This window comes from Vombatus ursinus, unplaced genomic scaffold, assembly GCF_900497805.2.
Source record: "Vombatus ursinus unplaced genomic scaffold, bare-nosed wombat genome assembly UNPS02014337.1, whole genome shotgun sequence".
Classification (NCBI taxonomy): domain Eukaryota; kingdom Metazoa; phylum Chordata; class Mammalia; order Diprotodontia; family Vombatidae; genus Vombatus; species Vombatus ursinus.
The window spans coordinates 50,746-65,001 of record NW_020954115.1 but is presented as its reverse complement, the minus strand read 5'-3'; the positions used below and the strand labels follow the sequence as shown (position 1 = coordinate 65,001).

Genomic DNA, 14,256 nt, shown 5'->3' with positions numbered 1-14,256 from the left:
TTGTTTTTGTTCTTCCTGGATGCTTGTAATATTTTCTTTTTGAGAGCTCTGAAATTTGGTTATGATATTTCTGGAAGTTTTTATTTTCAGACTTCTTTCAAGAGATACTCAGGCAAATTCTTTCGATTTTTATTTTATCTTCTGGTTCTAGGATATCAGGTCAGTTTTCCTTGAAAATTTCGTAAAATACGATGTCTAGACTCATTTTTTGATCAAGGTTTTCAGGTAGTTCAATAATTAGTTGTTTTGCAGTGAGATATTTCACATTTTCTTCTATTTTTTTCTTTCTTTTGACTTTGTTTTATTGTTTCTTGATGCCTCATGGAGCCATTAACTTACATTTGTGCAATTCTCATTTTTAAAGAATGATTTTTTTTTCAGTGAGTTTTTGTACCTCCTTTCTTTTTTGGCCAGTTCTACTTTTTAAGGGGTTCTTTTCCTCAGTGATTGTTTTTGCAGATCTTTTTCTCTTTGGCCAATTCTGATTTTCAAGGCATTCTTCTCTTCATTGGATTTTTTGTATATCTTTTTCCCCCCATTTGGCCAATACTGCCTTTTAAAAAGTTCTTCTTGTTAGTGGATTTTTGTGCCTTTTTTTTTTAACCATTTGGTCTATTCTGCTTTTGTTTTTAAGATGTTAATTTTTTTTTTTAGTTTTTTTTTTAGTATTTTTTCATCACTCTCATTTCTTTTTTTCATTTTTTCGTCTCCCTCTGCTATTTGATTTTTAAAACCTTTTGAGCTCTTCCAGGAATTATTTTTGGGCCTGAGATCAATTCACATTTTTCTTTGAGGCTTTGGATGTAGCAGTTTTGACTTTGTGGTCTTCTTCTGAGTTTGTGTTTTGCTCTTCCCTGTCACCATAGTAACTTTCTGTAGTCAGGATCTTTTTCTGTTGTTTGATCATTTTCCCAATCTTTTTCTTGACTTTTAACTTTATGTGAAAGTTGGACAGGTTATGCTCCTGGAGTGGAGGGAATGCTGTCCTAAGCTTCAGGGTTTTTCATGCAACTTATCTCAAAACTAGTTTTGGGGGTTTGTAAGTTTTCAGTTTTTCCAAGTTAATATGATCTAAGAAGAGGTGTATTTACTACTCTCCTGGACTGTGCTCTTGTCTGTAAGTGACCACAAGCACTCTTATGCCCTCTGGAACTGTGACCAGCATCTCTGTGGTTACAAGCTTTGATGTGCTAGTGCTCCACCTTGCCCTAGGCCTATGATCTAGGACTTTGACCTGGATCTGCGTATGGGTAATCCAACAGGGTCCTGCACCCAGTAATCTTCTTCTAACTAGTTGTCTGAGCCCTTTGCCATCTATGGGCTGAGAGCACTGGAAATATCTTACCACAAAAAAAAATACTAATTACTGGACTACCTGCTGCTGGTTTGCTGGGGTAAGGGCTCTGCTGGTACAGCCCACACTGGACTGGGCTGCCCTCTCACCCTGGTGGGACCTTTCCTACAAGTGCTTTGAGTTGCCCAGGGCTTGAAAATTGTTTTACACAATCATTTTGTGGATTCTGCCCCTCCAGAATTTGTTTCAAAGCTTTATTTTAAAAAAGTTATTTGGAGACAAATTTGGAAGAATTCAGTCAAGTTCTTGCTTTTTCTCTGCCACTTTGGTTCCCGTAAAATATTCCTAAAGGGGTATAATCAGAATAGGCTAAATTACTAAAGGTTATTTGATTTTGCATAAGGATAATAAGGTCAATACCAGACTGGCAGGAACTGAGCTTACCTACTGGAAGACTCTATTGAAGTGAGCATGGGCTAATATTTTACAAAATATAAGGATGAATCTGTCTCTCTTCCAGCAGGAGCTTGTTCTGAGAAGAAATCACAATTAAGTGCCAGTTTGAGGATGGTGTTATTGGATGAATCTACTACCTGATCAGCCTGTTCTGTCTTTCAATTCTTCAACGCACTGGCTGTGGGCATACTTCCCTTCATGGTGTCCTAGTCTAAAGGTTTTCCCAGTCTTCTTTCAAGAAACCTCATAGATTCTGTATCCAGGATCTCTTTCATGGCTCATTTCCTCCTTGTCTTCTTCCCTTGGAGGTCTCTGAGCTAATGAAACTGCATTACCACTCTATGGACAAATATTTAGAGTTAGCCCTGAGTCTTGTGTAAAAAGGCTGAAGAGAAAAGACACAATACATATCATTGGGAGTAGATTTGAGATATGACTTCCCAACTGTGAAGTGATCCTGACTGGCAATATCAACCCTGATCATGTGTAAGCAAAGTCCAGGGCCCTAGCTTTCTTGTACCCATTCCAGCCAGTTAATGCATACCTACAGCTCATAATTCCTACTCTCCAATTAGCTGTGACCACAGTCTCCATACCATTGTAGTCTCAGGACACCTCCAGGAAGCAAGATGATGTACATAAGGACAGCCCCTCCTTGTACCAGTGTTAAGTTCACATCACATTTTGATGCCTCTAGGACTTTAGGCATTTAACTCCTTGACCATCTTTCTCCTCTACTTTGGCCTATTAGAAGTATTAAATCAGGGAATTCACCTTCAAGTATTTGGAGGATTGCAATGTGGTACAAATATTGGACTTATTCTTCCTGACCTCAGAGGGTAGAACCAGGAGCTAAGGATCGAAATTGCAGAGGGACAGATTTCATTTTGACATAAGGTAAACTGGCTAGCAATAAGAATCATCTAACTGTGGAAGAGGCTGCTTTGGAGATCAGTGGGTTGATTGGAGGGTCCCAATTAGAGGTTGGACAACCACTTGTCCCACACACAATAGAGTTCATCTTTGATGTGGTACAAGTTGGTCTAGATGACCTCTGAAGTACCTTTTAACTTCGAGTTTTTATGATTCTAAGAAGTTATTCTACCCTTTGTTAGCAAGTGGATATTTGCAAGGTTCCTCTATAAATCTGACATCATGTCCAGTGCACTGGGTAGCAATTCTAGTTCTAGTTTTCTGCTTACAGGTTTCCCTGGCCTGGAGTGGGCTCACCACTGGATCTCTATCCCTGTCTTCTCTGTATACCTGGCTGCCATACTGGGCAATGCCATGATCCTCCACATTGTCCACACTGATCCGTCCCTGCATCAGCCAATGTATTATTTCCTGGCAATGCTGGCAAGTACACACCTAGGCCTGTGTGTGTCTACCATGCCCACAGTGCTGGGAGTTCTGTGGCTTGATCTCCGTGGCATCCACCTCTATGCCTGTGCCCTCCAGCTCTATATTATCCATTCCTTCTCTTTCATGGAATCAGCCATGCTCTTTGCTATGGCCTATGACCGCTTTGTTGCCATCACCAACCCACTGAGGTATCCCACCATGCTCACCAGCATCTGGGTGGTGAAGATCACAGTAGTACTAGGGCTCCGGAGCACCGTGCTTATCATATCTCCAGGCTTACGGCTGCTCTGGTTCTCCTATTGCCACCATAACACCCTCTCCCATTCTTACTGCCTGCATCCGGATATGATCCACCTTTCCTGCTCCAATACACAATTCAACAGTTTCTATGCCTTGACTGTCGTCTTACTCTCCATGGGGTCAGACTTTCTCTTCATCCTGCTCTCCTATGTCATGATCTTTCACTCTGTTTTGGCCATTGCTTCCCATAAGCAGCAGCTCAAGGCCCTTAATACATGTGTGTCCCACATCCTGGCTGTTCTGTGCTTCTATGTCCCAGCATTGGGCCTTTCAATCGTGCACCGGTTTGCTAGGCATTCCTCACCCATCATACACATCGTGATGGGCAATGTGTACATCCTCTTTCCACCTCTGATGAATCCTATCATCTACAGCATCAAGACCCAACAGATCCACAGGGCTATTATCAGGATCATCTCTTTGAGACAGGCCAGATAATTGTAGAGTCTCTTCAGCTCAGAGGATACCATTCAAAGAAGTTATTTAGTGAAATATAGTAATAAAATTAAAAAAAAAACACTTTTTTTTCTCATGAACCTTGACCTCATTCTTCCACAAATGTAGATGCATTTGAGGAGAAGAAAGTAACAGATATCCTGCATAGTCACAAAGAGGTAGTCAGGGTACACAGAGAAAACACATAGGTCCTGCACACATGAATGGATAGAAAATTCGTGTTTCTAACATTGAAAAGCAACTGATTAATGTCTTCTAGTAATTTCACTTAATTATTTTCTTCTGGGTGTGCTCTCCATCTGTCCTTGCTTTCTGCTGCTCTTATTGGGTATCACATTTTGGCTATAGTTGGTACCCACCTATCTTATATTTTCAAGTTTACCTAACACACCATCCAACTTCCACTAGGACTATTGAGATTAGTAGGACTTTCTCTTCCAGGAAGAGCTATTGATCTGTTAATCAGCTCATTCAACCACTTCCCCCATTCACAGAGTTCTATTGTTTGCTCATTGTTGTTTTAGCATACTTCTGCCCTTCAGGGAAGGATCTTAATTCTTTTCTATAAGATCTTTCAGTATTTCCTAGTACCTAAGTTATGGTCTTTAACTACAATTCTATTCTGAGCACCATCTACTACTCTCTCCTCTATCCACTAACCACTATGGTTAGTAAGCCTCTCCCCATTGAGAGGAAGACTATATATGTCTTTAGTCACTTCTTGCAGCCAATAGTTAATGATACTTTTCTTCTTAATCAATTTGCTAGAAAAAAATCAATTTGCTAGGCTAAGATCACATCCTACTCTTTGAACTCCTTTCTCATCTACCATTTCCTTTGACTTTCTCAGTTCAGCTCCAGTCTGACTTATTGTTGGAAACTCTTCTTAGTTCTTATACTTCCTCATACACCTTTATTATAAGGATCTGGATGAAAATGGTAAGAAATGGCTTTTTATCTTGCCCATTATATTCCTCTATCGTATACAAATGGAAATGCTTATGCAATTTGGAAAAGACTGAAAAAAGTGACTTTTATGCTGTTTCCCTCCATGAAAAACGATTACCATTACCATCCGACCTTTCTCAATATTCTGTCTACATAAAACATTAAATACTCCTTGGTCACTGCAATATAGAAGCCCTTTCAAGTTGACTCCTTTTAGTTCAAGCTATTCAACCAGTTCTGAATGTTATCTAGTTGTGTAATTGTGTGACCCACATTTTTCAGTCTTCCCAAAAATATAATAAAAAACTATTAATGCTTTGTTAAAATCTGGATCAGCTATATCCCCAGCAATCCTCTAATCTATTAGTTTAACAACCTGGTCAAAAAAGAAAGTAATATTAGTATGGTATGGCCCTTTCTTGATAAAGACATACTGTCCATTTATGATTAATGCTTCCTTTTCTAGATGTTCCCTAACCATCCCTTTATTAATACATTTTAGAATTTTGCCAAAGATCAAATTCACGCTCACTGAAGCATGCCACATGATTCTGATTTTGAAAACTAGATAACATGCCTAGAATCAGAGGTAGAGAACCTGTGACCTCAAGGCCACATGTGGCCTTCTAGGTCCTTGGTGCAGCCTTTTGACTGAGTCCAAGTTTTACAGAACAAATAATCCTTCTACTAAGGGGACTTGTTCTGTGAAGTTTGGATTCAGTCAAAGGGCCACACTTGAGGACTTAGAGGGCCACATATAGCCTTGAGACCCCAGGTTCCCCACCTTTGGCCTAGTTTGATCATTTTTACATCTCCCATTTACAATCATCTTTCAAAAATCACTGACTGGCAGTGGCATAGCAATTGCATTTATACAACCATTCAGAAATAAACAAAAAAAATACAGTATTTTCTGGGTCACTTATCTAGACACTCTTTGATCTTTCCTTACTTATCTGAAATGTCAATTTGTTTTTATCCAGATTTATTCAGTCTTTTCCTATCCAATGATAATTCTCCTTGGCAGAGAAAATGGACACAATTCAATAGCTGAACAGATTGATTTTCTTGGTTGTCAGTCAACCTCATCCCATCCAGTTTTAGCAGCAATTCTATATATTTATATCTATCTATCTATCTATCTATCTATCTATCTATCTATCTATCTATCTATCTATCTATCCATCTATCCCCACCACTTTGTTGTTCTTAGCATTTCTTTCTAGCTTCAGCTGGCTCACTATACACTTTAGATCTCCTAATAGTATTGTTACAGGACCATATCATGCTTTTGTGTTTATCTGCTATCACCTATTTGCTTATATCTACTATGCATGAATTGTCATATGTTGATCATTCATTTCCTGATGCAAATTATCTCTTTAGATGATTGTCTCTTTCTCTCTGTCTCTGTCTCTCTCTCTCAATTCCTGTTAGAAACTTCTTCCTTACCTGTCTTTAGAACTTGGTTCTTAGGAGTTTCATTTTCCTCATAGCATAACTTCCCCAAAAGTTTGACCAATGAATCTGCTTTAAGCAGAGGTGAGTCTTTAGTGGAATGGCTCAGGGCTTTGGTTTTAATTGTTCTGTCCAATATTTTTATCTGTGAATTAGATGGAAGTATAAATGACTAGTATATAACATTTTCAGGTGACACAATGTTGGAAAGAACAGTTAAAATGATAAATTATAGATTTTGTCTTTAAATGGTCATGTGTTATAGAAGCTAGTTTTCTGGGCTTGGCGACTAGTAATCTCTGTTGTTGCTTACTTGCCATATGGCCATTGACAAATTGCCTAACTTTTCTGAACCTCCATTTCCCCACGATTAATATGATCTTAATAATACCCTATGACTTATATCATAGAGTTGTTGTATGGCTCAAAAGAAAGTATGTATATAAAATACTTCACAAATTTTAAAGAACTAAAGAAATGCCATCATTATTGATGTTATTATTGTCATTGTTCCATTATTATTATATTGGTTTTCAAAATTTCTTGTTCAGCTGGAAATATGACTGAAATTTAATGGACATTTAAATTATGTTTAATTTAAATGAAATAAATTTAATTAAAATTTAGCTTAATTGAAATAAATGTGAATTTCTGCACTTGAGTTGAAAAAGCACAATGCAACAGCAAAATAATGGTTGTCATGGCAGAATACATCTAGATCAAGGCGTAGTCATAAACATAGATATAGACATATTTTCTACATAAATGTGTATTTGCATATGTAAGTGCATATATAAGTACATGTACTTTTATACATATATGCACTTATTTTTCTGTATGCATGTATATACTTGCAAACACATATATGGGCAGGTATGTGTGTGTATTCTGAATGACAATCAGTTTGCCCACCAGGAACAATAGGAAGAAGTTACATGTAATGGGTATATCAATTTGATGACTTCCCCATTCAATTTCATGGGATTGCAGGACATCACCTTGGTCAGAGAGGTCCCATGAATCCTTACCCCTGGCAGTGGATAATGTCTCTAGGTCACTTCCAATGACTGGGATTGAGGATGCACGGTGGTCACATGAGATGACCCCATTTGCTGTCTACAAGAGTGAGCTGTGAAATGGCCCGCCTCTTTTGCCTTTTTTCCTTTTACAGATTCTTTCCACCTTGGAATTTCAGTTCATCGTACTGCAAGGGTGTGCTCCCCTACCCCAAGAGCAAAAAAAGATGACTTGTAGGAGAAGCTTGGAGCAAGAATTTTATATTTGCTTAAGTGAGCCTGAGATTTACATCTCTGGATTTCTAATCACTTTCTATTTTCTTTCCTAAGCATAAGTCAAAAACTAAGGATCTTGAGACTGAGTTGGAGTTACCTTGTGAGTAATCCCACACTCAAGAGTTATGGAGATTGAGTGTTCCTGAGTTCTGTTCAGGAGGATAATTTCCTTAATGGTGTGATCCTCAGAAAAGAAAAGGACCACCAATAGGAGAATACTGTAGCTGGAAAATTAAAGCCTTTCCAGGAGGCCTTTCTGATATCATTGTGAGTTGCTTGGGCAGAACAGGCTCATCAAGAATAGGAAATATTTGTTCAGCAGTTTCACAAATCGCCTTTGATTCCTAGGGAGAGGATAATAAGTGTAAATATCTATTTCAGGGTTTTATTTATTTATTTATTTAATTTGTCTGTGAGTTCCCATCAGTCCTTTGTATATTATGATTTTTGTATGGTGGATAAAATAAAAATGGTCTCATACCTAATACTCATATTATAGTCCAGGAACCCCTCAGGATCTCTGAGTCCTTCTCAGGCAATCTGTGATGTGAAAACAACAACAATAACAAATTTAATTTCTAATACAGTAAATATAATAAATATAATTCATATAAACAAAAGCTTTTTAGGCATACTTAGTGATCTTTAAGAGTCTCAGGGGTCCTGATATCAAAAGATTTGAGAATTGCTGTTTTAGAGCAAACAGATGGGGATATAACCCAAGAGAGGCTGACCCCACCTTAGAATCAGGTCCCCAAGATCATACCTGGCATATAAATCCGGAGTCATGGAGAGGGGAAGGATAGCAGACTGGAGCATCCAGTGGCCAACAGATAGAAAGAAAGATTCATTCTCTATACAAAGAAAAATGTTACTAACAATTGAAGATTTCCCAAAGGGAAAGTAGGCTGCCTCAGGAAGCAATGACATTTTTGTCCCTTGAGATTTTCATGCAAAGGTTGGAAGGGTGCTTATTGGATGTGTTTGTAGAGGGGGTTCTTGTTCCAATGCCGACAAGACTAGCTGGTCTCTGAGGTCCACTCTACTTAGGAAAGTTTCTAATTCTATGATATACAGGATGAGAGAAGTATGTCTAGAAAGCAGGGCTCTTGAAGCAGCAATTCAAATGTGATTTTACGTTCAATGAATGCAGACGTAACATCGAGGAAGCGAGAGCTGATAGGCCTGTTGAATTCTCCCCTGTTCAAACTGCGACCAGAGTGGAGTGTTCACTTCTAGGCGTCATATTTTATGAAGGACATTAATTGAAATGTGTCGAGAGGAGGTCGTAATGGTAAGGACTTGACATTACTCCAATAAAGTGAATAAAGATTATCATTCAGGAGAAAAGGCCGGAAGTAGATAAGACAACTGTCCTCAGGTATTTAAGGAATTGACATGTGGAAAGGAGATCAGACCTGTTCTGCTTGGTCCCAGAGGATATACATAGGATCAGTAGTTGGACATTGCAAAGAGGCAATGATATTTGCAAATGTTCTTTCAAAAATGTGCAAAGATATTTGCATCAATACAATTTGCATTAAAAAATATGCAAAGATATTTGCATCAATACAAAGAAGAAAAGCAATCTGATAATTAGAGGTTTCCTAAAGTGACATATGCACAATGAAGAATCAAGAATTCACTATCACTAGAGATCACCGGATGGAGGCTGTGTAACCACTGCCCGGGAATTTTGTAGAGGAAGGAAATGAATTAGGAAGTGGATAGGCTAGATGACCTCTGTGATGCCTTCTAGATCTAGTATCCTCTTTGCATTATGCTTCAGGTTTTACTTTCCTCTCAAAATCTTTCCCTGCCCACGATCCATCTTGTTCACTCCTCAAACACTGAACAAACATTTTATTGGCACATTGTGCCATGGTCCATCTGCTATCTCAAAGTTGTCTCCTCGGAGACAATTATAACTATCCTTCCCAACTCTCCCTCACTTCCTGCTAGGTAAAATTTCCATCACTTTTAATCATCTAGCCCCTCCAAGGAACTTACCTGGAGGAGCCTAGAACTAATCACAGACTGACTCAAGAAGTTTGAAGGGAAACTTAGGGGTTATCTGTGATTAGTTCTAGGCTCCTCCAGGTAAGTCCAAATCTTTTTTTTTTTTTTTTTTTTTGGGGGGGGGGAGGCAATTGGGGTTAAGTGACTTGCCCAGGGTCACACAGCTAGTAAGTGTCAAGTGTTTGGTCTGAGACCGAATTTGACCTCAGGTCCTCCTGATTTCAGGGCTGATGCTCTATCCACTGCGCCACCTAGCTGCCCCTTAAATCTTTTTTTTTAAACTACAACTGTAACTGCTTCTTCTCTTTCTACCACACCAAGATAAGAAAAATCAATATCTCTCAACATAGTTCCTCCTTTTAATTCTCCCTCAGCCTACACAGAATATGAATTCCTATTTTTATGTTATTATTTTTTAATTCTCTTTATTCAACATGTGTTCATTCACTATATATCTACCCACTATCCACCTAGGACTGTGAGTCTGTGTCAGAGTGGAAGTCTTGGAGGCAAGTTCTTTATATCAGCCTGACAGCTCCCTGTTCCTCAGTTTAATCTGCATTCTTCAATAGATTGAATATATACTTCTGTAATGGGAGTACAAGGCAACCTCTTCAGGCCTTTATCGTATATGACAGCTGGCAGGACAAGTCTAGTAGTAGACACCCACATTGAGTGTGAGGGGAAGAAGAGAGATGGAATGAGTAGGAGGCTAGGTGGCAAAGGGTCTGTGAAGGGAAGAGGGAGGGATATAAAGTCATTGGTCAATTATGGGAGTGGAAAAGGGAGGTGATTATAGCTTGTGGGATGGGAGAGGATTTGTGAAAGGGAGAAAAGGAATGTGTACATGCATGTTCATATACCTGCAGACTATGATATCCATACTCCAGTTGATAAAACCCCTGGACTCAGGGCAGGCATTTCCCCATAAAAGAGACAAGGGACTAAAATATCCAGAAAGAAGGAATCAGTTCCTTGGTCTTCTAGAGCCATAATAGAATGGGATAGCCATAGAAAGGATGAACATGATCGAAAGAATGGTCTGGAGGCAGGGTTAGGATTAAATTACCTTCCAAGACATCTAAGGCATATCTAAGTATAGGTGCTTGTGATACATTCCTTCCCCACATCCTCAACCTCACACCACCCTTCATCCCCACCCCTTTAAGCTGTTTAGAGACTAAAAGCAGTCTCTAGAGGTTGAGGAAGCAATAAAAAAAAAGAGAAGAGATTCAAGGACTGGGGAGACAAGCTTCTTGAAATATGTGGCTCTTTTCCTCACTCTGATTAACCCAATTTTGGGGGATAGGATACCTCAGGAGACTGTGGAAAAGACCAAGGGAGAGAGCAAGAGAGGCTGAGCCATGCACCTAAGCTACCAGAAACTACTTAGTGGTGGTGACTATCTATGGACCATAAGAGCTGAGACATTTCCACCTCCTTATTGTCCTTCACTGCCCCAGAATAAGATCAGATAAACCTGAGAGAGAAGAGGGAGCTCCAGATACTCTGGATTGAAGGTGGAGATATTGGCTAGTAGGGCACCAAGGGATTTTTCAAAAGCTGTCTCTTAGGGTCAGAAAATTTGGGGGATCCAGGTTGCAAGGATGGTGGGAAATAGTACCCTCAGCTTTTCATTTTTTCACTGGCTTACTCATTCAAGCAATATTTACTGGGCAAGGACTTTTGTCTTCGGTAGAATTTGGAGAGGTGCTCAGGAGAAGGAAAGGTGTCCTGCCCACAGGACTATAAATCTGGGATTGTCTCCCTTGGGATTTTCTACCAGGAACCCTCACAACTATTCCCTATACCAGCTTCAGTGAACTGGAACCATTAGTCTGAGCATGAAGAGCAATAAAGGCAAATGCATGCTTCTTGCCATCTCCTTTAAGGTCCCTGTCTCCCAAGGTTTCATTTCCCATGGCCTCTGGTTCTTCTTCCCAACCCCATGTTTCTATATCTTTTCTCTCCCCTCCAATTCTCCTTTCCCATCTCCTCCCATTTACCCACTCCACCAAAATGAGATGCGAAACAAACAGAAAGGAAAGAAAACTCCATGAAGCTCATTGGACGGAATGCAGTTTATTGGTCAGGGGCTTTGCCCATAGGGCCAGGCCCCATTCATTCCATGTGCAGAACATGGACTATAGGGAACACAGGAGTCTCAGCTGGCTGAAGGCCTCCAGAGGGGCAGGGGCTTAATGGTACTTGTGGGCCAGGGCATTGGCCACACCAGCCACCACTTTCTGCCAGGCAGCCTGAGCCTCAAGGGTGAAATCATGGCCAAAGTGCTCAGCCAGGATGATCACAATGATGTTCCCCAGGAGCTGTGGAAGAGATAGACAGAGGGACATAATGAACCTTTGAAAAGAGGAATCTATCCAAACTTCCTAGGCAACCCATCTGTATTCCACTTCACCCCCATATCCAGCCTTGATTCCTGGGCCATATTCACTCAATAGGTTTCAAATTGTAGAGCCTGGTCCTTTTTCTTCACAATGCCCCCCTGAATTTCCCACATCCCCCAGTTTCCTCCAGATCCTGATCTTTCTTTCTACTATTCTCCAGATATTATTCCATCATTAGACTATTTAATTTCTCATTAAATAGAAGTATCCTTTTCTCTTCATAAGTTTTCCCCTTACCCCATCCCCCACCTCCCATCCCTGACTTTATTTCTGTGTCCTTTACCAAATGACAGTGGAGTCTTTAAGACCTACATGATCCCCAGAGGGGAGAGATGAAAGATTGAAGGGGAAACTGAAGAACCTGATAAACCTAATGAGCTAGCAAGGGAAAGGCAAAGTAGGGAGATTGAGGAAGAGAGAAAGGAGGAAAACAGAGAGAAAATTGATAAGAGATAGAAAAGTAAAAATAAAAGAGAAAAGGAATTTCATTAGTAGAGAATGAGAAATGAAGGAAGGGGAGAGAGGTTGAAAAGAATGAAGAAGGAAAAGAGAGTATATGAGGCGCGCTACAGAGAGGGTGGAAGGAAGGAAGGTAAGAGAATAGGGAGGTAGAATAAAAAAGGGTGAAGGAGAGAGCAAAACAAAAAGGAGAGAGAAAAAAAGAGAGTGTGTATTAAAGAAGGGAGAATAAGAGAGAGAGAAAAGAAATTAAGTAAAGCTAGAGATAGGAGCCCAAGAGGTTCCTACAAGCCTTTGAGGAGTCCCTACTTACTGGGCCATTTGTCACCTCCTGAGCTCTACCCCAACCCTTCCTCCTGAGCCACTTACCCTTCAGGACCCTGTGGGGGCAGAGATCTGACTAACAATTTTGATGTCCATAGGAAGTACCATATGGAGAGAAATAGCCCAATATGAGCGCTCAGTGTGACATACTGGACAGAGCCCTGGATTTGGAGTCAGAGATCATGGACTCATATTGCACATTGTTCATTCACTGTCTTGTGGCTCTGGACATGCTATTTCCCCAAGTGCAAAATAAAGACAGAGGATTTGTGAAATCCTTTCTAGCTTCTAATTTGTGATCCTGTGAACTTGTAATTCATCATGTAAAAATAATATGAGAAATAATTAAGAAAAAATTAACAAAACATTTTAGTAGCTTCTAAATTTAATTACTCTTGTAAACTAAGCACCGAACTCAGTTGCTTCTACCTGATAGAAGGCATTGTACATAAAATTCTCTGTCACCTGCCCTAGTTAGAGCTTTGTGTGGGGGCAATCCTCCTATTGGGGCTTCTCAGGGGAGCAGCCTCAGAACTTACCCTGAAGTTCTCAGGGTCCACATGCAATTTGTCACAGTGGAGCTCACTCAGGCTGGCAAAGGTGCCCTTCAGGTCGTCCAGGTGCTTTATGGCATCACCAAAGGCAACTAGCACCTTAGCTCCATGGGCAAGGACCTTAGCATTTGAGATGACAGCCTTGGCGTTGGACAGGTCACCAAAATGGTCAAAAAACCTGGAGGTCCAGGGGTAGACGATGAGCAGCCTTTTGGGGAGAGACAGAAAGGAGAAGGTGAAGTTTAGGCTGTTTGATGACCACCCATAATCCCCATTCTCTGCCCTTCTTCACCCCTTCTCCATAACCTCTGGTACTTACCTCGCAAGAGCTTCACCACCGACCTGTTCAATCTTCACCTTACCCCACTGGGAGGTGATGAGGTTCTTCTCCTCAGAACTCAGGTGCACCATTTTGACAGGTTTGTGAGTTTGCTTGTAAACAAAGATGTGTCAAAAGCAGTGTGATGCCTCAGCTGTCTCAGTTCTGCCTTTTATCCCTGTCTTCAAAGCCTTACCCTTTGGGCTTCTGGCCATCTATTGGCTCTGGTAGGGGTGTGGCTGACCTGGAATGAAGCCAGTGGAAGAGAGGGTGGTACATGTGTTGGGGGTGGAGGGTTGGGAGGTGATGGACTCCTGTTTATTAGTTCAGTCCCCAGGCTAGATTGGCACCTCCTCAAGGTTTGGGACTCTTTCAGAGCACTGGCCTGAGACATAACTCTTCCCTTATCTCTTGGCCCCTTATAGGTTAGACGTTGATAGCAAAACATATTATGGACTGTCATAGCACAGATAAAAACCATTTTCCCGAATATTTGCTAATGTTCCCTTACTGCCTTCTCTTTGCCCCTGTATGCTTCTCCCCATGGTTTGTTCCTTAATCTCAAGGCAGTTGGATATAGTGAAAGGTACCAGTGGCCCGGGCAGAA

At 40.5% G+C, this 14,256-nt stretch overlaps 2 protein-coding genes across 2 annotated transcripts; one reads left to right on the top strand and one right to left on the bottom strand.

Annotated features, from left to right (window-relative positions):
• The first annotated feature begins 2,905 nt into the window (after nucleotides 1–2,905).
• On the top strand, nucleotides 2,906–3,850 carry LOC114042270 (olfactory receptor 51V1-like). The gene has a single exon (XM_027860936.1). It carries the CDS (start codon nucleotides 2,906–2,908, stop codon nucleotides 3,848–3,850), a length of 945 nt encoding a protein of 314 aa, XP_027716737.1.
• A 7,797-nt stretch (nucleotides 3,851–11,647) lies between these two features.
• On the bottom strand, nucleotides 11,648–13,809 carry LOC114042271 (hemoglobin subunit beta). The gene is made up of 3 exons (XM_027860937.1): nucleotides 13,650–13,809; nucleotides 13,316–13,538; nucleotides 11,648–11,912 (listed from the first exon to the last, which is right to left on the bottom strand). Exons 1-3 carry the CDS (start codon nucleotides 13,739–13,741, stop codon nucleotides 11,784–11,786), a joined length of 444 nt encoding a protein of 147 aa, XP_027716738.1. The 5' UTR covers nucleotides 13,742–13,809; the 3' UTR covers nucleotides 11,648–11,783.
• Between the last annotated feature and the right edge of the window lie 447 nt (nucleotides 13,810–14,256).

Bases quoted from the DNA above. Each gene is read 5' to 3' on its own strand.
- LOC114042270 (XM_027860936.1), top strand. From the start codon at position 2,906: ATGTCCAGTGCACTGGGTAGCAATTCTAGTTCTAGTTTTCTGCTTACA.
- LOC114042271 (XM_027860937.1), bottom strand. From the start codon at position 13,741: ATGGTGCACCTGAGTTCTGAGGAGAAGAACCTCATCACCTCCCAGTGG. The intron at 13,539-13,649 runs GTAAGTACCAGA...TCTCCCCAAAAG, and splicing joins GGTGGTGAAGCTCTTGCGAG to GCTGCTCATCGTCTACCCCT. The intron at 11,913-13,315 runs GTAAGTTCTGAG...TCTCTTCCACAG, and splicing joins TGGACCCTGAGAACTTCAGG to CTCCTGGGGAACATCATTGT.